This window comes from Wyeomyia smithii, chromosome 2 (assembly GCF_029784165.1).
Source record: "Wyeomyia smithii strain HCP4-BCI-WySm-NY-G18 chromosome 2, ASM2978416v1, whole genome shotgun sequence".
Taxonomy (NCBI): domain Eukaryota; kingdom Metazoa; phylum Arthropoda; class Insecta; order Diptera; family Culicidae; genus Wyeomyia; species Wyeomyia smithii.
The window spans coordinates 57115454-57141013 of record NC_073695.1 but is presented as its reverse complement, the minus strand read 5'-3'; the positions used below and the strand labels follow the sequence as shown (position 1 = coordinate 57141013).

General features: G+C 39.7%; 3 protein-coding genes across 3 annotated transcripts; all 3 read right to left on the bottom strand.

The window, feature by feature from the left end:
* Nucleotides 1-6487: 6487 nt before the first annotated feature.
* LOC129719634 (regulator of hypoxia-inducible factor 1-like) lies at nt 6488-8965 on the bottom strand. Its single transcript, XM_055671028.1, has 9 exons — nt 8755-8965; nt 8543-8686; nt 8300-8480; nt 8138-8239; nt 7885-8078; nt 7283-7824; nt 7076-7226; nt 6828-7014; nt 6488-6762 (listed from the first exon to the last, which is right to left on the bottom strand). The coding sequence occupies exons 1-9, from the start codon at nt 8929-8931 to the stop codon at nt 6488-6490; spliced, it is 1953 nt and encodes a 650-aa protein (XP_055527003.1). The 5' UTR covers nt 8932-8965.
* Nucleotides 8966-21578: 12613 nt separating this feature from the next.
* On the bottom strand, nt 21579-22221 carry LOC129723175 (cytochrome c oxidase subunit 7C, mitochondrial-like). The gene is made up of 3 exons (XM_055677216.1): nt 22090-22221; nt 21944-22037; nt 21579-21837 (listed from the first exon to the last, which is right to left on the bottom strand). The coding sequence occupies exons 2-3, from the start codon at nt 22028-22030 to the stop codon at nt 21721-21723; spliced, it is 204 nt and encodes a 67-aa protein (XP_055533191.1). The 5' UTR covers nt 22031-22037; nt 22090-22221; the 3' UTR covers nt 21579-21720.
* Nucleotides 22222-22452: 231 nt separating this feature from the next.
* LOC129723157 (zinc finger protein 771-like) lies at nt 22453-25083 on the bottom strand. The gene is made up of 6 exons (XM_055677187.1): nt 24949-25083; nt 24695-24821; nt 23114-23989; nt 22963-23059; nt 22743-22910; nt 22453-22676 (listed from the first exon to the last, which is right to left on the bottom strand). The coding sequence occupies exons 1-6, from the start codon at nt 24972-24974 to the stop codon at nt 22540-22542; spliced, it is 1431 nt and encodes a 476-aa protein (XP_055533162.1). The 5' UTR covers nt 24975-25083; the 3' UTR covers nt 22453-22539.
* Nucleotides 25084-25560: the final 477 nt, after the last annotated feature.

The window sequence follows — 25560 nt, the reverse complement described above, 5'->3', positions numbered from 1 at the left end:
CACTGATCTGAAGTAAATATGTTGTACAGGATTGGAACTAAGGCTGAACCTTGAAGTAAACCTGCTTTGATAGTCAATTTATCAGGCTTTGAATTCTGGTAGGCAACTTGCAGAGGCCGTTCAGTCTAACAAATTTTGAAAAAATACAAGTATATTAGTAACGCTGAGTAATTGATGAGTAGTGAAATGCAAATGGCGAAATACAAACTGTTTATATGCAAAAATTGAATTTTTATCAAAGGTTGGTATTTTCCAGCGTAAGAATGTGAAAAGTAACATTAGTATTACCATCACAACCAAATATTTCATTGTCTTCATTTTTTAAAAAGGAAGTGTACTGTATAGTGGTATTTCGCGCTTAGTTAGTTGGATTTTCAGCAAATTTTATTGTGTGACCGTAAACGATGCGCGATATTTCATCAGAGTATGACACCTCGTTACAAAAACGAAAATCTAGTATCATTAAATGGGTGCTGCCAAAAGACAGTCAGATAATAAGTATTACAACTGACTGCCTTATCGAGCTTTTCAAGAACTGGCTGGATTTTGCCTTGAATTACTTTAAGACTATGTTTCATTTGTTGTTTACACCTATTCACACTCAAACACTCAATAACTTAATCACTTAACCTGCTCGTCTTTTATATGCTGTTAAAAGTTTTTAGGCTGATAATTTGTTTAACCTGGATTCCAGACAATTCTCCCACCAATGCTTTGTTGAGATACTACAGGTAGAACGAATCGTGTGATCACATGCACATAAAGCGGACATTGAAAACCACGTAATATTAGTTGTTGGATGATTTTCACATGCAATGAAAGTATCAACCATTTACAAGCCTATTCGGTTACTGTTCTAACCGATAACTTGGTTCCAATTTATTTCGATTCGAGAAAAATCGTAAAATTACGTTGCAACATGCACATGAAAGGAGTGAATCAATATATAGTAAATTGAATGCATATTTTATTAGTTTTACAGTTTGATTTCAAATACGTCATAAATTGACTTTGCCGAAAACTGTAAACTCATCAAACAAACCGTTCTGGCTTGAAAAATATTTGCACATAAACCCTTTGCACAAACAAATCGTGATCCAAACAAGATTAAATATAGCACGAAATGACACATCTAGCTTATAGGAACAACTGTACAAAGTTTCAGCCAAATCAAAAAGATATTACAATTGGGAAATATTCATGGAATTGCTCAGTATTATTCAGCCACTATATGTCTTTCAATCAAACATTGTTGCACACTCGAAAGAATGTTATAGTTTCAGCCCATCGAACCCATGTCGATACCTGATGAGCAAAAGAGTATAAATGAGGATTCGATCTCATACAAATATGATTAATTCCGTATGAAAATGCACTCAATAATAAATTTTGAGAGGCAATCCGCAATACATCCAACTATTATTTTGCTTGAATAGTATTGTAGCGTGGAAGCTCACTGTATACCCGGACGAACACACACGATTCGCATAGATTCTCTAGGACTCCCCACATTGGATTCGTAAGCGTCCTTGAAAAGGATTCCTGAAAAAAGAATCCTGAGGAATGCCCTGTATATGGCTCTAGGATTCTTGAATAAGAATCGTGAGTGAGAATCCTCCGGATTATGTTTGCGATTCCTTTCACGATTCCGTCACCGTGTTAATCGGTATCCTGGGGATTCTTACTCGAATTCTCTGCGTGTTAGTAAGGGTAGGCAGATGTCCAATTCTAGCTGTCGAATAATCGTATATAAAAAGCATGGTTCAACATGGTCTCGTCGGATTACTGTTTTATCAGCTCCCAAACCTCCGAACAACCCCATGCCACGTCATTTGCCGGTGCCGCCAGGCTATAAAACTGTTGCAAACGATCCCGCGCTACGACCAAAGTCTTCTTCAGCCAATCCTTTTCAGCAAATCCTTTTCGAGCAAGGACCCCATCTGTCCACTGGGTTTAACTTACACTTCTGTGCGACCTGAGCCACTCTCGGGAAACGATACGCTTGACAAACTTGTGTCATCGTCTGAACCGAATTCATAACCACCTCCTCCTCTACTGCGACGTTCGAATCTAAAGGCCAATCTGATTCAGATAAAATCGTTCGAACGTTTCTCCCCATCAAGGTTGCATATTCAATTTTTTGCTGCTTTTTCGGCGCGTGCCGATAGCTCGCTCTACAAGTACAATTTTGAGAAACAATGTATGACAAACTTGTAGTCCCTAAGTAGTGCTACAAGTTATTCGAATAGTGCAACGCTCTAACTCTTAAACCTGAAGTGTGAGAGCGCATATTCAGTGCAATATTCAGGCAATATTCGCGGTGAATATTATAATGTTCACCGCGAATATTGGTTGAATATCCCACTGAATATGGGCTCTCACATTTTAGACATAAGAGATAGAGCACTGCGTTCTTCGACAAACTTGTAGCATTACTTAAGGACTGCAAGTTTGTCATACATCATGTTTCAAAATTGTTCTTGTGGAGCGAATGATCGGCACGCAAACAATTGAACGGAATTGACACCTCAAAATTGAATATGCAACCTTGCATAGAATAGAAATAACGAGCAGAAATCAACACGAAGAACTCACGCCTATTTTCTGGTATTCTTTCGTTAACGCATAATACTCCGAGTAACTTTTGGCTCTACTTTTTTTCTTCGAAGAACTGAAACCAGGTTCAACATCTTGTAACCTAGAGCAATATGCTATCAAGTATTTGGTACAATCAATTGAGCTTATAATACCGTGGAATGGGGTGAAATTGATCAGTGGGGTGAAATTGATCACCTGAAAATTCGTTATAAAAAATACTAATCAAAAGATATTGCTCTAACAACACTAGGTAATGTTAACGTGTCCTTAAACGCAACTTTTGCATGATTCACATACCTGACAAAGTTAACCCTTGCATGTCCGGTGCAATTTTTCATATTTTCAAAAAATTCTTCTAACTCAGTCAACACTCAATCAAATTTGATCAAACAAGTTTCCAAATAACAAAAAAAAAAAAGTATTGAATTTACTTGAAGTAATCTTAGTTGAGGGTTAATTACGTTAAATTTGGAGAAGTGAGGAAAGTTTGATAAAAGCTCAAAAAATGTAATTTTCAACACTGATCATTCCATACCATTAAAGAAATACTGATGAATTCGCAGGAAACCACAAAGATTTCAATTCCAGAGCTAGTTTTTGAGCTTTTGCAACAAACCGGATTGAAATCGGTCTAACGACGATCAAATAAGAGCAAATTTAGCAACAAGCAGCTCGTGAACCAAAATAAACAAATTACAACCTGAAATATCGTTATTTTCGTTTCCAAACTAGCTGAACTAGAAATTTAACCAATAGCCAGTGGTGGGCACCGCTAACCGAAAATTTAGCGACGCTAATCGCTGAGTCGCTAACCGGAAAATTTAGCTCGATCATCGCTAAACGCTAAACGCTAAACCCACATTAGCGGAACTTTCGCTAATCGCTAATCGCTAACTTTTTAAAATGTAAATAGTCATATCGCTATATTTATTGCTCGGGTTTTGTAAGATTTGGACCACTTTGATCTGTTTTGGTTAAACAAACGGAAACAATTACTTACAAGAATAACAAAAGTTATTTAGCTTGCATTGAAAATAGATACTCTTAGGAATGTTTTCATAAAAATTCAATTATTATCTGAATCGAAAAAGTAGAACCAAAGTTGTCATAATTTCAAGCGCATTGCAATTTACCGAAGTTCTTGGTGTGGCGAAAATTCAATCTAGACCTTGTGCTTGTTCTTCAAAATGCTCCTGTGGCTTGTACGATAACTGGAACTCCATTCTAGGGTAAAAAAAACTGACAAAAGTAACTTTCGTAGTAAAGTATGTTCATCACGCAAAAGTTGGAGTGTGCGTAACCAGATCATTTATGAGCGAAATTAGCGCATTTACTGATTAAAATTGGAACCAGTACAACGCATGTGCGTTGGGCATAACGCATTTGATGCTCTAGCGTATTTTGAATGTATTGCGCAGCTCCAAACCACTACGCTTATAAAGCATCAGCCGATGTTCAGAAGGTTGGCATCGTTAAAACAGTGCAACCAGCAATCAATACTGATAAGTTGGGTACTGACTACATTGAAGAAATTATTGTCTGATCGATTCAATTTCATGAATCAGGCTATTTGAAAACATCATTCAGTCATCAACAATAAACAAAAACATGAGATTAGTCCAAAACATTTTGCATTTAATTATGACCCTGGTTTCATTCACATGGACTCGGTTCTGCGTTACTGGCACCAGTGTCAATAACTTCCGCGGCAACAAGGCTCGCTATTGGCTGTTTCGGTTGCTGACGATTTTTAGGGATGCACGAGCCGTTGATACGCACCGGCTCGCGAAAGTAAAGAACGGTTTTTTGAGCGTCTCGAAACTGATCGTTCGCCCGAAGCCGAAGTTCACCGAGACATTACGATTTTTGTGTATATGATACATATATTCTGATTTTGTTCGCTGTCAATGTATTCCTTGTACAACTTTTGCGTTATGCGTATCACGCATTAGTTGTGCGAAGTCAGAGCAAATTCTGTGCGAATTGAAAGGACACATTGGATGATTAAAGCTTGAACTTTTGCGTGCATCTTTCGAAGCAATTTACGTACGCCATCAGCAATTCACAGCTATAGAAATATTTCTATTGTCGCTTCTCTACAAAATTTAGCGAATTAGCGATTAGCGTTTCGAAGGCCGAAATTTTAGCGACGCTAACAGTTTCGCTAACCAGCTCAAAAATTAGCGAAATCGCTAAATCGCTAACTGAATTTTAGCGTCGCTAATTAGCGAATTAGCGGAATGGTGCCCACCACTGCGGCAATAGCCATAGAGGTGCTGCTAGTTGAAGATAGTAGATGAAGTAGATGAAGCTAGTTAATTGGAAATTGTTATAAAAATTGATCAACTTCACCCCGTTCCATGGTACTATAAACAGGTAAAAACGGACACTGCGGGCAAAACGGACACTTTCATTATTTCACAAACTAGAATGTATTATGATTATTGTGTGATGCAAATACCTTCTTTGTAGTGTGTCAATACTTTTGACATGCAATGTTGGTTTTCAGCGAGCTAACTGCCAATTTTGTAAACAAAACAAAAAATATTTTCGTGAACGCGCTTTTTGATGTAATTTTGATTCCACGGAAAATAATGGAAAACTTGCGAAATTTCTGTGTTTCTATTTGTTTCCGAGAGCAAAGTGTTTAATTAGCCCTTCCTCGATTTTAAAAAATCTAAGTAAAAAACCGACCTTAGTGTATATCGTTTGTGCTCTACAGATGTTTACAAAGTACACCCACATAAGAAATCAGCAGATATGGATCACTTAGCAGTACCAAAGGTAATTACGCTAACAATTGATCTTAAGTTTCGATTTGTATGACTACGGCGATCTTAAACGCAATACCTGAGTAATTATTTAGGTTTAGCCTTAGGGTGTCCGTCGTTACCTACATTCCCCTACGTCTCGTGTCACCGATCCATGAATCTTTTGGTATCCGAGATATTGCGGTGAAACGTCTCTATAACGAATAATCGAAATCTGTCTGATTTACCTGGAATTTATTTCTTTTTTTTCAGTTTATCTGAACTTGCGATAACAAAAGAAAATCCGGTCAGGATCGCCAAATGTGCGTCTTACCCTATCGATGATGTTACCACGAAAAAGGCAGAACCAACCTAGTGATTTCGCAGCAAGCTATGATTGCCCTAGTTTCATGTTTTGAAATGCTGTCAATAGAATCCGTCCGTCTTCACTTGGTTATATGTTATGTTCTCAGATATAATATGCCTGCTGCATACATAGAATATGAAGATTGTTTAAAATTAAACGTATTGTTTGATAGATTCGGAAAGAGGATAATCGGATAAAGTATTAGCACAGATAAAAGACATCCAAGCTAGAACAAAAAACTCCAGAAATCGCGTGTAAGATTTCAAATTCTTACTCGTTTGGAATGCTAAAGACATCTTACTGCAACTTGCGACTTTAACCACTTTAGTAATGGCAGCACTGGATTACAGTCAAAGCTGTCAGACGCATGAATTATTCTCAAAGATTATAGAGTCGCTGTTTTTGCAACGATATAACACTGATATCCCGCAATGGCTGTTTCCGCCCAAAACAAACCGCCGTAACGAGGTTTTTGCCAGTTCACAAACGAACGGAAATAAACGAATTTACATGAACGTTTATTCAGAACACAGAGGTGAGTGGTCATACAGGATACACGTTAGTCCAGCGGGACCCGTAATCAGGGTAATTTCCCACTCAATGCTAAAATTGCAACCGCGCAGGTTACAATACTTAATGTCATAATCTCTGAATCTGCTCGTCTTTTATTTTAAAATTTGAACATTCAAAATAAGACATGATCCCGCATCCGCAATTTAGAATCCATTGTGATCCAAGAGGTTATATGAAGACCTATGCACTACATTGTACACTATTTCTTTTTCTCCGAATTTTTTCCTTGGTACCAGTGTTTAAGCAAAAGACTGCAGGGTTGTTCTATCACAAGGTATGTTACTAATGCTAGTGGATAAGTCCCAAAAACAATTCCAGTGCACAATAGAAGTGTTTTGGAGTACGACATTTCTACAGGTTCAGGAGCGTAGTTTAATATCAGCCGCAGCAAAGGAACGTGAAGCACATAGGCGCTGTACGATAGCTTGCCCAGGGAAGTTAGCAATCGGGAGTTTAGAATGCGTCTAAAAAGACCTAGAAAATACAAAGAAACACTTTAATTCTAGAACAATATATTCAGTTGGGTAATAATTATTCACCTGCTGGATTTTCGAAGCAATGGATAAAGCAAAGGCTGACTGCCACAATACTGCAATTGTGAAGCAACACAAAATGAATTGTGTTCAGTAAAGAAGGAACCGGTATTTCATATTCGTAAAGCAAAGGTACTGATCCGACCAAAAACAGAGCCGTAAGAAATGTAGCTCGCCGAATCAATTTATAAGTCTGTAATTACAATCGCATTCTCAAAATATTTTAGTGAACAATGAATACAGATGGTACTTACCGATGATTTAAGCAAATTTATGTTTCTCCTTCTAGAATGATGATACAAATATCCCGCAATTACCCCAACCATAATGGCGTTCATATTGGTGTACCCTGGTTGATAAACGTGATAGAACCAAGGTTCATAATAATACAGCGTTCGCATTTGTCTGTAATAAAAACGTTTGAGTTAAAAGTTGAGACTTAATCTGCCGTTGATACGTACGGCATATTGATAGGTATCAAAGAGTGTAATTCCTGGTAGTAACCGATGATTGCAGGAACGATTACCGAAGCCGTTGTTACCACCCAGAGCAGAAACTTGGATTTATTTGGGAACTTCCAGATTAATGCGAATAAAATTAGTGAACTGAGAAACAATTGCTGATCAGCAGCCAGATACCAGCCATGCCTGAAGCAACTTTCTGTTGACTCAGGAAGGTTGTTAATGAAAAGCAAGTTCTTCCATCCGTGGCGGCGACAAATGAATCGTTCCGCGACCAGTGTTCTATACCCAGTAGGACTTACAACCACACCGGGAAGAGAATCGGCGACAATCGAGAACAGCAGGTAGAATAAATAAACCGGAAACAATCGAATTAATCGATTGATGACTTTTGATCGGAAATAGCTTCCCTCGAATTTAGGTTTCGTTTGGATGTCTTTCAAAAAGTTCGCCATCTGTAGCATTCCGGTTATGACGAAAAAGCATTGCACGCTCACGGGACCGATTGTGATGATGATTAAAGTAATTGGTGCTTTGAAGATCTGCAATTAGTACAAAGTAAAACTAAAGCCACAGACTATTTTTGGGAATTTTGCTTATACCATTTCCATTTTTTCAGGGTTGTTTAGAGGAAGCACTGCACCAACCACTAGACAGTGAACGAATATAGTGAAGATGTTAACGCAAAACCGGAGTCCGTCGATGTATCCGAAATCTTGGTACAGTTTGCTTTTCGGTTCCTTCAGCAGGTGAGACCAATTTCGGCGAATAGCGAAGTGGGCGACGATAAGGTTATCTGCAGTCGTTCCAAATATTATATTTAATTTATTAAATCACGTTACGTTTGGAATTTACCTTTAGTACGATTATCAACCATGGAGAAATCAATCATACTGGCAATCAAAACGATAGCAATTAAAGTGAAAGTTATTAGCAGAAAAGCGATCGTCCACCAGTCTACGATGATAATTAATAATTTTACATTTAAACTACAATAAAAAAGGACAACTACGACACCTATTTTGAACTGTGGATCCGATGAGTCGTTTGTTAGGCAGTACTGGATTTCAGAGTAACTACGCTCAGTCAGATTGTAATCGAGTTTTAATCGATTATTGACACAAATATTCATTAATGTTTCATATTTCCTATTAAACTGCTTCGTTTGATCGTCGAAGTAGGAATCCAACTTTATGTACTGCGATATGAAACATGAAAAATTATAACTTTCGATAGCAGAGCTTTGCAGATCGTACTAACCAGGATATCAATCGGGAACGCTGGATAATATAACTGCTGTTGGTTTTCTCTGCTAATATTAGCCAGTTCATGTTCACAATTTTTAACATAAATGCCCCACTCCAAATAAGTTCGTTGAAAAACTACTATGAGTCGCTTCGATTTCTGCTCAGTTCGAGAGTAAAAATCCAAATAATTTCTAAAAATATCTTCACATTAACACATAGGCTTACCACGAGGTCCTTTTCAGTTGGCTTCAAATGTACAGCCACATTGCAGAACACTCCAGGTTGTTGTTCGTAACTGTCGAATCGAAACAATGGCGGTATTATGGCAGAATCGGGTTCTGCAAATGATAATTTAAAAAATGCTACTAAAAGTAAAATTTTTACAAAATGTATAGGACGCATTTTTAGTATGAATGTAGAGAGGAATGAACCGGTTGGAATCTCGAACGAAAACTAACTAATATCAGAAGACTTACTCCTACAGATAATCGGCATCATTGCCTGTACTTAGCTCACATAGGGTCAATCGTTAACTACAATGTAGACTAAAGTAATAGGTCATATTAGCAAGTATGTCGCTGCTTTCATTACTCTTAACTGCCGGTAACCGCAAGTCAGTCCCATCTGTGATTTTGTCAATTTTGAGTTAGCATCGGATTTTGGCCTATCATTGAGTGTATTTTCAGAAGTACCGATAAAAAATAGTGATTTGTTCAACAAAAGTGAAAATCAATACCAAGTCGAATTATCTCATTATGAAAAGTAACCGCAAGTCAGTCCCAGAGGAAAACTAATCGAATATCAGTCCCAATTAAACAAAATAAAATGGGTGGGGATTGGGGAGTGGAGGAGAGAAGTTCGATATGACGGTTAAAAAATAATCATTGGGATTATTTTTTAGTTTGAAATGGTGATGAATTTATGTGCAGCAATTTCCTGCTAATATGAGTTCAAGTCCATTTTTTTTTTCTTGGTTCGCTTCTTAATGGATCTTCCCGGAAAATTTTCAGTATCGAAAAAGCATCCCTCAGAATCTAGGAAATTGTTCCAAGATATCGCCACAGGTGATGCTCGAACCTCAAACGGATTATGATCATCTTGAAATTGTCGGATGAATTAACTGCTAACCGATGAAAGCTCATCCGAATCCTCACCGTATGAGCTTTCATCGGTTCCGTACATCATAAGATTTTCCAACATCGACATTTTTGGAACTGTTCACATGAACATACACTTCCGAACTGCGAAGGATTGACGGATTTCTACGACAACGAATAACAACACGTCGACAAGCACTATAGCATCAACATGGCAATGTGAACGACTTGCGGTTACTTCTCTCTTCGATGACGAATGTAACGGCAAGTCAGTCACACTCGAGGTTTTTATCATAAAATCAATGATTTCAGTGGTTTTTGCAACGTAATAAGTGCAGGCTAGTATGCAAACTATATTTTAGCATGAATATTGTCAAATGATTTCGTGTTGAATGAGTGATAACTGAGCGTGAATAAAATATCTTTCGAAGCTGTTTTCTCGATTTCATATTTTTACAGATGGGACTGACTTGCGGTTACCGGCAGTTAAAGTGATGTAACATGTTGAGTCAGTATTTGTCACAGTAGACACTTCCGCTAGGATGGCTCCGAGAAACTTGAGCTGTATCTCTAACTGTTGTTGGGGCAAGTCAAGGTTCAACGTCCAAAAATATTAATGGGTAACGTCTATTCTAGAACTGGCAAACAATTTGTCGACCGTTAACAATCAGGTTATGAACTGATATTCTTAAAATCTGAAATAACTATGATTATATTACAATCAAAACTTTTATTTTAATTAAACTGGCAGGTATATATTTAGAACTATCAGTTTAGTTTACAGAGCTATGCAATAGTGTTCTTGATACAAATTGAACAACTGTGAGGTCCTCTAAATAGGAAAGACGTCTTAGGGAAAGACATGTACTGTGAGAGGTTCTAGTCTTATTCCTTCGAATCAAGAATTAGAGGCGAGATTACTTGTGCTGTTCTATTTGTTTTGGACTTCATAGCAAACAGTTAGTTTGATGTTTATTAGTAAATTCGGATACGGCCGTAAACAAGTATAGGATATAATTTTATGACGCTAATTTTGCATCTAAAAAACTCAGGTTGACTGGCACTAACATTCCCTAATGAGTCTGTTAACAAACAGAGACACAAACAATATTTTAAGAAAAAAATAGCTAAGAACTTTCAGAAAATCTGAACGTTAATGACTAGGCTTATTACTGGATAAAAATCATTCAGTACAATAGACACTATGCATAATTCATCAAAGCACTGGTAACAATGAAACTCTGGAACAAGGAAGAGTTAGAAAAAATGATAGCAACGTTTCTCAAGTCTGTGGTGGTTCACCAACCCCTTGGTTCAGCCCTGTGTGATGTGTAGAGTTGGAGAAAAAGAAAACGGCTAGTATGTAAGTTAGTTATATTTGCGCGTTCAGAGAGAAGAGTCTCAAATAAAGAGAACCAAATTATTTCTTGTCTTTAACTCGTGATCGCTTGGAAATTCCCATATTGGTGACCCCGATAAGTTCTTGAACAGTTACGAATATATAATAAGGCTAAGTGATAAAATATACGCATATTTTTTGGTCTGAAATAAAAATTTGAACGCCATTTTGAATTGGCTGATGCAATAATGTCGATCGAGCAAGCTGCAAATACCGCTGCGGTTTCCGTGAAACTTCCAGATTTCTGGAAAAGCGATCCAGCTATATGGTTTGCTCAAGCCGAAGCACAGTTTGTGCTCGCTGGGGTCGTTCGAGATGATACAAAATATTACCACATCATCAGCAAAGTAGATCAGTCCGTGATCTACCATATTACTGACCTAGTTCAAAATCCTCCAGCAGAAGACAAATATGCAAAAGTGAAAGCTCGTTTGATCAGCCGTTTCGAAATTTCCGCACAAGGAAATTTGAAAGAATTATTGAACGCGTGCGACCTCGGTGATATGCGGCCCACTCATTTACTGGCGCGTATGCAGGAGCTCGGTGCAGGTTTGAATATTAACGAAGACGTCATGAAAGTGCTTTTCCTAGAACGTATGCCGCAGAAAGTAAGGCCCGTATTGTCAATCAGTGACGGAACGCTTACTAAGTTGGCTGAAATGGCGGATAAAATGCTTGAGACAGCTGGTCCATGCGTAGCTTCTTCGTCCGTTCCTCCAGTATGTGATTATAGTAGTCTGCAAGAACAAATCATTAACTTAACGGCAGAGATTCGTCGTCTGAAAGCGCCCAGACCTCGCAGTCGTTCGTCATCTCGTTCCCGGCTCAGTTCTGAGAGTACGATTTGTTGGTACCATCGGAAGTACGGAAAAAATGCTCATCAATGTCGCGAACCCTGCACGTTTTCAAAAAACTAAGTATTCGTCCATCTGCAGCGGCACAGTTGGACGGCTTTTTCGAAACGCGTCGCCTTCATATTCACGATTCCACCAGCAACTTTAGATTTTTGGTTGATACGGGATCCGACGTCTCCATTATACCTGCCACTAGCAGAGACCGATTGAAGGGATCAACATCTTTCCGACTTCATGCTGCTAACGGTACCGTAATTAAGACGTACGAATCTCGCTTCGTCACGACTGATTTAGGACTACGACGACGATTTTATTGGAATTTTCTCGTTGCGGATGTCAGTACTGCTATAATTGGGGCAGACTTTCTAGCATTTTTCGAGCTGATAGTTGATCTCAAAAACCGTCGGCTTATTGACAATAAAACCCATCTCAAAACAATCGGTGACTTAGCTCCAGCTGCTATCCATGGTGTCACAACCGTTGACGCAAGTCGTCCGTTCCGAGACATTCTTTTGGAGTTTCGTGAAATCACGCTACCATCAACAATGCGATTAGCTGTGAAAGAGAGAGCAGTTAAACATCACATTATGACTAAAGTGGCTTCAAAAGCACGTCGCTTAGCTCCAGACAAATTAAATGCTGCAAAGAAGGAGTTTCAGATTATGTCCGATCTCGGAATCTGTCGACCATCAAGTAGCTGCTGGGCGAGCCCGTTACATTGCGTGCCAAAGAAAAATGGTCAATGGCGGTTTGAAGGAGACTACCGTGCCCTGAACAAAGTAACAATTCCCGACCGCTATCCAGTGCCTCATATCCATGATTTGTTAAATTCATTTCATGTAAAAACATATTCACTACAATACACTTGGAACGTGCTTACCACCAAATACCGGTGCACGACGATGATATAGCTAAAACAGCAGTCATTACTCCGTTTGGTTTGTTCGAATTCTCGACAATGCAAAACGGGCTTTGCAACGCAAGCCAAACGTTTCAACGGTATATGCACAGCACATTTGGAGATTTAGATTTCGTTGTATGTTTTATTGATGATATATGTATTGCGTCTTCAAGTGAAAAAGAGCATATGGAGCACGTACGAATTGTTTTCGAAAGGCTACGAGAAAATGGCCTTGTTATAAATGTTGAAAAATGCAAATTTGCAAAACAGCAAGTCACATTCCTTGGATATTTAATTAGCGGTCGTGGAATCCTCCCTTGCCAGATCGTGTGAAAGCAATACGCGACTTTGCTCTTCCATCTGAAGTGAAAGAACTCCGTCGATTCCTAGCATTAGTGAATGGTTACAAACGCTTTATACCGCAACGACCAACCAGCAAGCTGCACTTCGTGATTTGATCCCCGGGAATAAGAAAAATGATAACCGTGTGCTATATTGGAATGATCGAGCGAAAGAAGCATTTGATAGTTGTAAATATTCAATTTCCAATGCAACTTTACTTCATTATCCAGTTCCTGATAAACCTCTAGGACTGATGGTAGATGCATCTAGCACAGCTGCTGGTGCTGTTCTGCAGCAGTTGGTTGGTCGCGAGTGGAAACCTCTGGGTTTTTATTCCGAAAAGTTCACATCTGGGCAGCAAAAATACTCAACGTTTGGTCGAGAATTGGCAGCTATGAAAATGTCTGTAAAATATTTTCGTCATTTGCTAGAAGTCCACTTACCAATGCCCTAGCCTCGAACACTTCATCCCGCTTACCGCACGAGGAACGTCATTTGCAGTACATATCAGAGTTTACAAATGATATTCGACACATCAGCGGGAAAGACAATTCAGTGGCAGATACACTGTCTCGAGTAGAAGCATTGTCAACGAGTATGATAGATTTCAAAATCATAGCTGCAGATCAGTTGAATGACGCAGAATTGCAGACACTACTCAGATCTTCGTCCCTGAGATTCGAAAAACGAACTATTTCCCCAAGTGGAGTTTCCCTGTATTGTGATGTATCGGTAAACAATAAATGTCGACCCTACATTCCTTTGAAGCATCGCCAGCAGATACTGCAAGAGATACACGGTTTGTCGCATCCAGAAATTAGATCTACGAGACGGTTAATGACCGACCGTTTTATTTGGACTTCCATCAATAAAGACGTCAAATCGTTTGTTAAGTGTTGCGAAAAATGTCAACGTTCGAAAGTACAGCGACACGCTACCACTCCAACAGGTAAATTTGAATTTGTTTCAAATCGCTTCGATCACATTCATATGGATCTCGTTGGCCCTCTTTCTCCTTCTAATGGTTTCCGATATTTGTTAACCATGGTAGATCGATGCACTCGTTGGCCCGAAGCAGTTCCTATTTGTGATATAACTGCTGAAACAGTAGCTCGAGCGTTTGCTTAGAGAATTGAGCCGAACGCTGGGTGTGGATCATCTTCGAACAACCGCTTATCATCCTCAGTCAAACGGTATGGTGGAGCGCTTCCACCGAACACTAAAAGCAGCTTTGATGTGCGTCGATGGAAAATACTGGTCAGAACGCTTGCCGCTGGTTCTTCTTGTAATACGAACAGCCTTGAAGATTGATCTCAATTGCTCTACGGCGGAATTAGTATATGGACAGCAACTCCGTATTCCTGGGGAGTTTTTCGATTCTCCACAAGTACTGACAGACAGAAGCAATCTAGTCAGAGACCTTCATCGCATATTCGATAATTTGAAGCCAATAGCAACTGAGCATCATGCTACATCGAAAGTGTTCGTTCATCGAGAACTAAAAGATTGTCGTTATGTGTTTTTGCGCATTGACATGGTAATAAAACCACTCCAGCAGCCATGTCAAGGACCATACGAGGTGATAAAACGTGATGAAAAATTCTTCGATTTGATCATAAATGGCAAACAGCAACGTGTATCAATCGACCGCATCAAACCTGCGTTCCTCCTGAAAGAAGACCAACCGATGAATGATAATAAAACAAAATTTACACCTTCTGGTCATCGAATAAGATTCCTGGTGTAACTGGAGGGGGTTACTGTGGTGGTTCACCAACCCCTTGGTTCAGCCCTGTGTGATGTGTAGAGTTGGAGAAAAAGAAAACGGCTAGTATTATCGATTGCGGGAGAATTTATCTCGCAAGATGCATGAAAAACGCCGTAGAAGTGCGCGGTTATAACCAATCATGTTGGTGTCTTCTACAAAAAGTGCGCAAATCCAATTTCTGACTTTTTGTAGAAGATATTACCGCGATTGGACGTACCCGCGCACTTCTATAAGAATTTTTCGCGAGAAAATTTGTCGCAATCAACAATATGTAAGTTTGATTCGTTGTTTTGCTTTCGTCTCGATTAGACGCAAATTGTTCATCTCCGTTTGAGTTTGCAAAATAACAATACACGAGTCATCGTACGGGTGTTTTTTTGTCGATTAGTTCTTGTGCTGCGCGATAACAATAGCCGGTAGTTTATCGGCAGAAACATCTTCTGCACACTGGTAGGGGCAGGCTACCCCGCCAGTGATCTGATACGCAGCTGATATATCAGCAAGAATAATTCTCCCGCACCGCTGTTACCCCGCTAGCAGCACGGACCACCATACGTTCGAGCGAGTGGAAGTCAACTACAAGTGGCATCTACAATGTCGCGTGTAGGATACGGCCACTGTGTCACAACACGAAGCTGGATCGTCATTGTTTGTTCTGCGGAGACGCTCGATTAATCCTACTATCAGCCGTGAGGTCGTGACTTAGACGTTCGGTGAAGTATTCACTTTAGAATTTTTATCATTATTATTAATAGTATTATTATTATTGTTATTATTATAATTATTATTACTATTATTATTATTAGTATTATTATTATTATTATTATTATTATTATTATTATTATTATTATTATTATTATTATTATTATTATTATTATTATTATTATTATTATTATTATTATTATTATTATTATTATTATTATTATTATTATTATTATTATTATTATTACTATTATTATTAGTATTAGTATTACTGCCTTTTTTTTATTTTGATCCATTGTAGTTTGAAAAATTGTTTTTAAAATTTAATAGCAACTACTTGACCCCCCCACACATTCGAATATTTATCGTTTGTGTGCGGTAGAGCGTAACGCTCCCGCAAAATGGACGACATGCAGGTGCAACTATTCCTGGATGTGGAAACAACTGGGGAAGAGATTGAGATCTCCCCCATCAATTCCCCTCTACCTTCCCCGCTACCTAGCCCCGTACCAAGGGTACCGGCAGCACGGGTGAAAGCTTACCCAGATGCTTCGAAAGGTCCGTTCGTAGTTTACTTCAGGCTCATAAAGAAGCCTCTAAATATAATTCAAATCGGCAAGGACCTGGCAAAACAGTTTTCGGACGTAACCGAAATTACAAAGGTTAGACCGAACAAACTGCGAGTTGTGAGTAGCTTGAAGCAAGCAAACGCAATTGCTAGCTACGAGCTCTTCACGAGAGAGTACCGCGTGTACATCCCTGCCAAGGACGTGGAGATCGACGGTGTGGTTACCGAAGGAAGCCTCACGGTCGATGACATTTTGCGTCACGGGGTTGGCTGCTTCAAGAACCCCCTGATTCAAGATGTAAAGATACTGGATGTCAAGCAATTGCATTCAGTATCCATCGAAGAAGAGAAGAAGAAATTCTTCCCTTCGGATTCCTTCCGTGTAACATTCGCCGGATCCGCACTGCCGAACTACATCTCTTTGGACAGGGTTCGTCTGCCTGTACGCCTGTTCGTACCGCGGGTCATGCATTGCCAAAACTGCAAGCAGTTAGGTCATACAGCCACCTACTGCTGCAACAAGGCACGCTGCAGCAAGTGCGGAGGCAATCATGCTGAGACCGCTTGCAGTGAGGACACTGAAAAGTCTCTTTACTGCGAGGGAACTCGGCATGACCTTTCGGCGTGTCCCGCGTACAAACAGCGCGAGGAAAAAATAAAGCGTTCCCTCAAGGAACGATCAAAGCGCTCTTTCGCAGAAATGCTGAAGAGTGCTGAGCCACCCTCGACAGGAAACATCTTTTCCTTTTTGCCAACCGATGAGGGTACATCTGACGATCCCGTCGAAGGGTGTTCTTATGCCATGCCAGAAGGATCTAGGAAGAGGAGAATGATTAACTCTCCTTATCTTTCTCGCAAAGGTCGCAAGATAACCCCTAGCAGAATGACCAATAAGCCAACACAAAAAGGAAGCGGTGAAGAAAAACCGAAGCAAGTACCTCCCGGTTTTAATTTTAAATCAAACCAGGAGTACCCACCGCTTCCTGGGGCACCAAAAACCCCTCGTGCACCCATTTCTCGATCAGAAGATAAAAAAGAAACAGGGTTCATAAAATTTTCTGATATTGTGGACTGGATATTTAAAACATTCAACATACCAGATCCCCTTCAAAATATTCTTCTTGCCCTTCTTCCTACAGTGAAAACCTTTTTGATGCAACTAGCAGCAACTTGGCCCCTCATTTCAGCTATCATATCTTTCGATGACTAATACGGCGAAAGAGGTTAGGAATTTTATCACTGTATTACAGTGGAATTGCAGAAGTATCATCCCCAAATTCGATCTATTTTCTCATTTAATAAATACATACAATTGTGACGCATTTGCGCTCTGCGAAACCTTTCTCAATTCAAACGATCAACTCAATTTTCACGATTTTAACATTATTCGTCGAGATCGAGACTCACACGGTGGAAGGGTACTTTTAGGGATTAAAAAGTGCTATTCCTTCTTCCGAATCGACCTCCCCTCGATCTCGAATGTTGAAGTCGTTGCCATTCAAACGAATATGAATGGAAAAGACCTATGCCTTGTTTCGTTATATATGCCTCCATCCGCGCGGATTGAACAGAAGCATCTCACTGATATAGCAGAGTTGCTTCCCGCGCCTTTTTTGGGAGATTTTAATTCTCACTGTTCGCTATGGGAGTCGCTGTACGACGACAACCGATCTTCTTTAATCTGTAACTTGATCGACGACTTCAATATGACAGTTTTGAATACTGGGGAAGCGACACGTGTACCTAATCCTCCAGCACGTGAAAGCGTGCTTGACCTATCCCTTTGCTCGACATCACTAGCGTTAGATTGCCGGTGGAAAGTAATCAACGATCCCCACGGTAGTGATCATCTTCCAATCGTTATATCAATTGCTAATGGTTCAACTCCCCCGAACCCAATCAATATTTCCTACGACCTTACACGTAATATTGATTGGAAGTGTTATGAGTCTATTATAGCGCAATCTATCGAGACTCAGGAGGAACTTCCTCCGGAGGAAGAATACGCGTTCTTAGCTGGCTTGATAATCGACGCCGCGACTCAAGCTCAGACGAAACCGATACCCGGGGTAACGATTAGACAGCACCCTCCCAACAAATGGTGGGACAAAGAGTGCTCTGAGCTGTACGCGCGAAGGTCCGCGGCGTATAAGGACTACCGGGAGTACGGCACTGTCAACCTGCTTCGAAAGTACGAGGCACTGGGCAGGCAGATGAAGAGCTTAGTAAAGGCGAAAAAACGCGGGTACTGGCGGCGGTTCGTAAACGCGTTGTCCAGGGAAACAGCGATGAGCACTCTTTGGGATACCGCCAGGCGCATGCGGAACCGTGACGTTTCGAATGAAAGCGAGGAGTATTCAGATCGCTGGATTCTCGATTTTGCCAAAAAGGTCTGTCCAGACTCTGTACCGGAACAGAAAACCTTTCGCGACGCGTTATTAGTAACTACGGAAGAGCCTCCATTTTCGATGTTGGAATTTTCAATGGCTCTCCTGTCGTGCAACAATAAGGCTCCAGGGTTAGATAGAATAAAATTCAACCTGTTGAAGAATCTACCCGACTCTGCAAAAAGACGCTTGTTGAATTTGTTCAACAAGTTTCTTGAGCTAAATATTGTTCCGCATGACTGGAGGGAGGTAAAAGTCATTGCTATTCGGAAACCCGGGAAACCTGCCTCTGATCACAATTCATGTAGGCCGATTGCGATGCTCTCTTGCCTCCGGAAATTAATGGAGAAAATGATCCTCTGACGGTTAGACAAATGGGTCGAAACAAACGGGTTACTTTCAGATACTCAATTTGGCTTTCGCCGGGGCAAAGGGACGAACGATTGCCTAGCGTTGCTTTCTACTGAAATTCAACTAGCCTTTGCTCGAAAAGAGCAAATGGCTTCTGCGTTCATGGATATTAAGGGGGCTTTTGACTCTGTCTCTGTAGAAGTTTTAAGCGCGAAACTTCATTCGCAGGGACTTTCACCAAATTTGAATAACTTTTTGCTCAATTTGTTGTCAGAAAAGCATATGTATTTCTCACATGCCGATTCGACAACTTCCCGAATTAGTTACATGGGCCTCCCCCAGGGCTCATGTTTTAGTCCTCTCTTATATAATTTTTACGTCAATGACATCGATGAATGTCTTGCAAATTCATGCACGCTAAGGCAACTTGCAGACGATAGCGTTGTATCCATTACTGGTGGCAAGGCTAGCGATCTGCAAGGACCATTGCAAGATACCTTAGACAATTTGTCTGAATGGGCTCTTAAGCTGGGTATCGAATTCTCTCCGGAGAAAACTGAGCTGGTCGTTTTTTCTAGGAAGCATAACCCAGCTCAGCTGCAGCTCCTACTAACGGGTAAAACGATCTCTCAGGTTTTAGTCGCTAAATATCTCGGGGTCTGGTTCGACTCCAAATGCACCTGGGCTTGTCATATTAGGTATCTGACACAAAAATGCCAACAGAGGATTAATTTTCTTCGTACGATTACCGGAACTTGGTGGGGTGCTCACCCAGGAGACCTTCTAAGGTTATACCAAACAACGATATTGTCAGTTCTTGAGTACGGCTGTTTCTGCTTTCGCTCCGCCGCGAACACGCACATTATAAAATTAGAGAGAATACAATATCGTTGTTTGCGTATTGCCTTGGGTTGCATGCAGTCGACCCATACGATGAGTCTTGAAGTGTTAGCGGGTATTCTTCCGTTGAAACATCGTTTTTGGAATCTCTCCTACCGGTTGCTAATTCGATGCACAGTTATGAACCCATTAGTAATTGAAAATTTCGAGAGGTTGGTCGACCTTCAATCTCAATCCAGATTTATGACTTTATATTTTGACTATATGGCTCAAGAAATTAATCCTTCTTCATACGATTCCTCCAATGTCGCACTTTCAGATACTTCTGATAATGCTATATTCTTCGACACCACCATGAAACAAGACATTTCTGGTATCCCGGATCAATTGCGACCCCAAGAGATCCCTAAGATTTTTTCCAATAAGTTTAAACATGTTAGTTATGATAAAAGGTTTTTCACTGACGGATCTAATCTAGATGAGTCCACTGGCTTCGGTGTTTTCCACGAAAATTTTACCGCCTCCTACAAACTCAATGCTCCTGCTTCCGTGTACGTCGCAGAACTTGCTGCTATTCAGTACTCTCTTGGAATCATCGAAACTCTACCCATAGACCACTACTTCATCTTCACAGATAGTCTCAGTGCCATTGAGGCTCTGCGATCAATGAAGCCTGTGAAGCACACCCCGTATTTCCTGGGGAAAATACGGCGGTTTTTAAGTGCTTTAACAGATAAAAATTACCGGGTTACCTTAGCGTGGGTCCCTTCTCATTGCTCGATTCCGGGTAACGAAAAGGCTGACTCTTTAGCTAAGGTGGGTGCTATTGATGGCGATATTTATGAAAGACCAATTGCTTATGATGAATTTTATAGCATTTTGCGTCAGAGAACACTCAACAGTTGGCAATCATCATGGAACTCAGATGAACTGGGACGGTGGCTACATTCCATTTTTCCTAAGGTATCGACGAAAGCATGGTTCAAGGGGTTGGATGTAGATCGGGACTTCATTCGCGTGATGTCCAGACTTATGTCCAATCACTATACGTTAAACACGCATCTCTTTCGTATAGGGCTTGTAGACAGTAATCACTGCGTTTGTGGCGATGGCTACCATGACATCGAGCATGTTGTTTGGTCGTGTACCGAATACTGTGGTGTTAGGTCTGAGCTTATAGATTCCCTTCGGGCCCGAGGAAAACAACCGAACGTACCCGTTAGAGACATTCTGGGAAGCGGTGATCTCCAGTACATGACACAGCTATACGTGTTCATAAAACACGCTGGTATTAAAATATGAAACTCTTCTATCTATTTGTTAGATTACCATTCCCGCTACACGCTGAAAGAAGATGATACACTAAGCTGGAGACACTCAAACGAAGACTCGGCATCTTTATGTTCACGCAGACACCTCAGTCCAAACTGCTCAAATAGAACATCACTGCTTAGCCATGTACAAATAAATAAATCGTATAACTCAATATAGTTAAAATCAAAATTGTAACTCCCCTCCTCTCACCTTAAATCCCCACTAGCTCGTAGTCGGCCGCGAGAATAAAGAAAAGGCCTCCCTCTTTTCCCTGCTAATTTAGAATTTAAAAAAAAATGTACTTGGCTCAGTTAAACATAAATTGTATCGTGCCGTGTCAAATAAACTATTAAAAAAAAAAAAAAAAAACAATATGTAAGTTAGTTATATTTGCGCGTTCAGAGAGAAGAGTCTCAAATAAATAGAACCAAATTATTTCTTGTCTTTAGCTCGTGATCGCTTGATAATTCCCATAAGTCTATTGTCATATGCACACATTTCTCTAAACACAATTGCGAATATAAAATATAGCCAAAAATTTTCCCGATTTTGCTTTATTTCATTGCTTTAAATTAGTGTTTAGCACAAAGCATACTTTTTACTTAATGGTATCATGGTTTACACCTTTCACTAGACGAACTTGACCCTCTCTACAGCAGCAAGAGGATTTACTGCTTCAACAGCTGGTGCCGCAGGACGAAGAAAGGTGCCCCCAAACCGGAACCGAAGAACGCAATAAACATTGCCGTCAGCTTGAATCGGTTGTTAATGCTGAATGGAATATTCTGCAAGCAAAAAGATAATTATTTTGGCAAGGATTAAATGCAAAATTACCCAGGAATAAACTATTGGTGAGTATTCCTATTATATAATGGAATCCACATTTCTTACCTCACCGGGAATTCCACCATGGGAGTGACCATAGCGGACAATGTTAGCCATTCCGGAGCGAGAAACGGTAGCAACGCGCGCGAACATTTTCAGGCTGAAATGAATTATATTACCGAACAAAAATATTGTTTTTTGCAGGCACCTACCTGTGATCTTGTCGTAAAAACTCAAACCAGAAAGACAAACGTGAAAAATATGATTTGACAGATCTGCCTGAGTCGGTTGTTTTATTCACCACTGGGAAAGCGTAACGTAACAAGGTTTTTAGGTGGTGTGAATTCTCTGTCGTTACTAACTAAGAGGTTACTAATGGGAAAAATAATTTAAAAAGGTAAAGTCACTCATGGTTGCCTATTTGACTTTCCACATTTGATTTCAATTATAAAATATAGGGTCTTGTGCCAGTAGCTTCAACGAGTAACTCGTCTTATGACAGAGTTCATTACGATTAAGTCCGAATCGAGAGTCAACGTGCAAAGATTTCTTTCCACAAAAAGTATTCCGAACGCTTCAACGAATTTTAAAATAAAATATCACCATAAGATGACATAAACTTTATCCCGTAATTTTGTTCAATTATTGTAAAACTGTTATGTTTAATTCACATCTTGAGCATGTACCGCACTACTGACTCTACTTTTAACGTCACCAATATGCGTTTTCAAATGCTCTCTAATACCGTTCTGGCAGTTGAAGGCATGATAGCATACGTGGCAAATATAAGGACGATGGCCTAGAATGCAAGTAAGAAAACAAATCATTTCAGTGTCTGAACATATTATTAAACTGTATGCAATACCTGTGTGCACTCGAACGTGCCGTTGCAAATGATGGATGTCCACGAAACTTTTGGCGCAGTGCTCGCACGTGAACGCCCGCTCGTCAGAGTGTAATCTCTGATGATTTTTTAGATTCGATGTGCTATTGAAAGCTTTATTGCACTTTATACATTTGTAAGGTTTCTCGCCTAAAAAAACATCGTTAGCATAGATCGTCATTTTAAACTGAAACGTATTTACCGGTATGTACACGAATGTGTTTCTTAAGATTCCCTTCTTGATTAAATGTTTTCGGACACTTATCACACTGAAATAATCCTTGCGGGCCATGCACTTTCTGTAAAGAATAATGATTTGAAAATGCCTTAACTATGTTCTCCCTCATATCTACCATATGAGATTTCAAATGCGGCGCACAGTAGAAAGATCTATCGCACAAATTGCAGGAAAACGGCTTTTCTCCTAAATGCTTTCGAATATGATACTTCAGATTATTGCCCTGTACAAACATACGATCACAATACGGGCACTTGTGCTGCTTGTCTATTTTGTGCTGCCTCATGTGCTCTCGCATGTACGTCACTACTCTGCCACATATTTTGCACTCTTCCGGTATCTTTTGGTCTTTACCTTCTACGCGAGGTTTCGGAGGCCGACCGCGGCGTTTTCCTGCTTTTGTCAGTGTTATTTTGCGCACTTCCTTCCGTTTCTTCAAAGGTTTATCATCCTCCGAGCTACTGGTGTCGAATTTTTCGTCGTTTGCTTCGTCGAAATCATCTCCACCTTCCCATTCAAAATCACTAGACTCACCATCGGAAGCAGGTTTTTGTGCCACTTTTTGTTTTGCTTTGCGACTAATGCGAGTTTTCGGTACATTTTCCTTTTCATTCTCCTTGCTTTCTTCGACCTTCAGAATGTTTTCCACGAAAATTATATCCTCTTGGGGGGATGCTTCTTTTACTGTTTTCTTGGATTTTCGGGTTACTTTTTCTTTCTTTCTCTTCTCCTCTTTAGCAGTATGTTTTTCCTGCTCTTCGTCGATCCGAACCTCTAGTTTAGCGGAAAAATCTTCGAAAATATCAGTTTCCTGCCCACCGAAAGCCATCGGATCTTGAAAACTGAACGGGTCATATTCCAACCCTTCCTGATCGGCCTCGTTTTTAATGACAAACTCGACTACTTTCGGTTTAGCATTTTCGTCGAACGCGTCGATCCGTTGCCTGCAGGTTACGCAAATCGGGGATATAAGACCACATACTGGGGTTACCTGTCCGAGATGGAAACATATATTCTTACTAGAATTCTCAAGAAAAGTTGAAATTATCACATGCGGAAATTCTTTACATTTTAAAGCAAGAAATAACTGAGCAATTTCAATAACGAGGATTTCAAGAGCTGTGTAAAATTAATAAATTCATTAAAAACGAAAAACTAGCGACAATGAGTTCCAAAGTATGATTCAACCATCTCTAAAGAAATTCTAATTTATTTTAACTTCCAATTAATATTTAAATTATTGTTAACCCGCATAATCAATAACCATGAAAGGTACTCATAAACCTATTTTGGAAATAGCCCTGACTGTATAAGTTATCGTTGAAAAATATGCATTATTACTTGTTAATGGTTACTATTTATTTAGGAAACCAAGCAGTAAATTCACTTGAAGTTCAAGCAAATATAAAGAAGATTGATGATGTATACGCATGAGTATGGTGGGTGTTACAATTTGTTAATAGATATACAATGGAATGCTCATGAATACTTGTAGAAAAAAGATACATCCTCTTTCATGATTATAACTTTTGTGTAAAAATATTTTTTTTAACAACTGGTGATGTGCAGTGTAAGTGAACACCTTTAGATATATACTGTATCCCTCATTATTCCCACTATTTATGCCATCTATACATCTTGCATCGTAACATGTAAATAAATGACGGATACCTATCCATCCTGCAGGTAGCCTTACCTCAACTCGGGTACATTTATAGATTTTATTCAGCATTTTAGTATCGTTGGCATCGCAGAATATTGATTCCATGTCTCCTTCCGAAGAGCCGCATATTTTGCATGCTTTTTCTGTTTTTACGAACGGGCTGCAAGCGAGTTATTATTAAATTTTCATTGAAGGATTCCAGCAGTCCGAAGCAAAACTCCGGACAGATAACTGACACGCGAAATACTAAGTTCTGCAATCCGAATAAAAAGATCACATGTACCCACCTATCGACATCCGTTAGCCCTGCCATTGCAACGGTTTTCACTTATCTCGGATGGAAAATTGCAGGTGTTTGCGGAAAATTCTTTTCCTTTACTGCATCGATACACTGTTGGCGCAGCGCACTTTTTGTTTTGACGTTTCTTGTAAAGAAGAAACATAACGTCTCGTACTGCATTCAGTGGTGAATATGTGCGAGGCAAAATATAGATATCGAATTGTTACCCTTTTTCTGTTTATACAAAATAGGAGACTACGGGGAAACGTATGGTTGGGTTATCGTATGGTTATCGATTCATAGATTGTAAACGTGATATTCTTTTATAATTTTCTGCAATGAATTCACCTTGATTATGTCATTCGAGAACCGTAATCGATTTTTTTGCCTTTTATAAATTAAGTAAAATACCGAGTTTCACGTGCGTAATTCGTTTGTCGATATGTTCCGCAAATGTGACTGATTTATATCATATATCTGTTACATTCCGGTTGGTAGCAAGTAAATAATATTATAAATATTTGTATGCAGAGTTTAATTATAATCAAAAGTTTTATCAGATTTGAAAACTGGAAAGCCTTTCTTTTTATCAATTAACATTATATCTACATTACTGTAT

Excerpts from the sequence above, each read along its gene's own strand:
- LOC129719634 (XM_055671028.1), bottom strand. The coding sequence starts at position 8,931 with ATGCGTCCTATACATTTTGTAAAAATTTTACTTTTAGTAGCATTTTTT. Across the intron at positions 8,079-8,137 it reads GGTTGATAATCGTACTAAAG|ATAACCTTATCGTCGCCCAC; the intron begins GTAAATTCCAAA and ends GAACGACTGCAG. Across the intron at positions 7,825-7,884 it reads ACCCTGAAAAAATGGAAATG|ATCTTCAAAGCACCAATTAC; the intron begins GTATAAGCAAAA and ends TACTAATTGCAG.
- LOC129723175 (XM_055677216.1), bottom strand. The coding sequence starts at position 22,030 with ATGTTCGCGCGCGTTGCTACCGTTTCTCGCTCCGGAATGGCTAACATT. Across the intron at positions 21,838-21,943 it reads ATGGTGGAATTCCCGGTGAG|AATATTCCATTCAGCATTAA; the intron begins GTAAGAAATGTG and ends TTTTGCTTGCAG.
- LOC129723157 (XM_055677187.1), bottom strand. The coding sequence starts at position 24,974 with ATGGCAGGGCTAACGGATGTCGATAG. Across the intron at positions 23,060-23,113 it reads CGCATTTGAAATCTCATATG|AAAGTGCATGGCCCGCAAGG; the intron begins GTAGATATGAGG and ends TATTCTTTACAG. Across the intron at positions 22,911-22,962 it reads ACACATTCGTGTACATACCG|GCGAGAAACCTTACAAATGT; the intron begins GTAAATACGTTT and ends ATGTTTTTTTAG.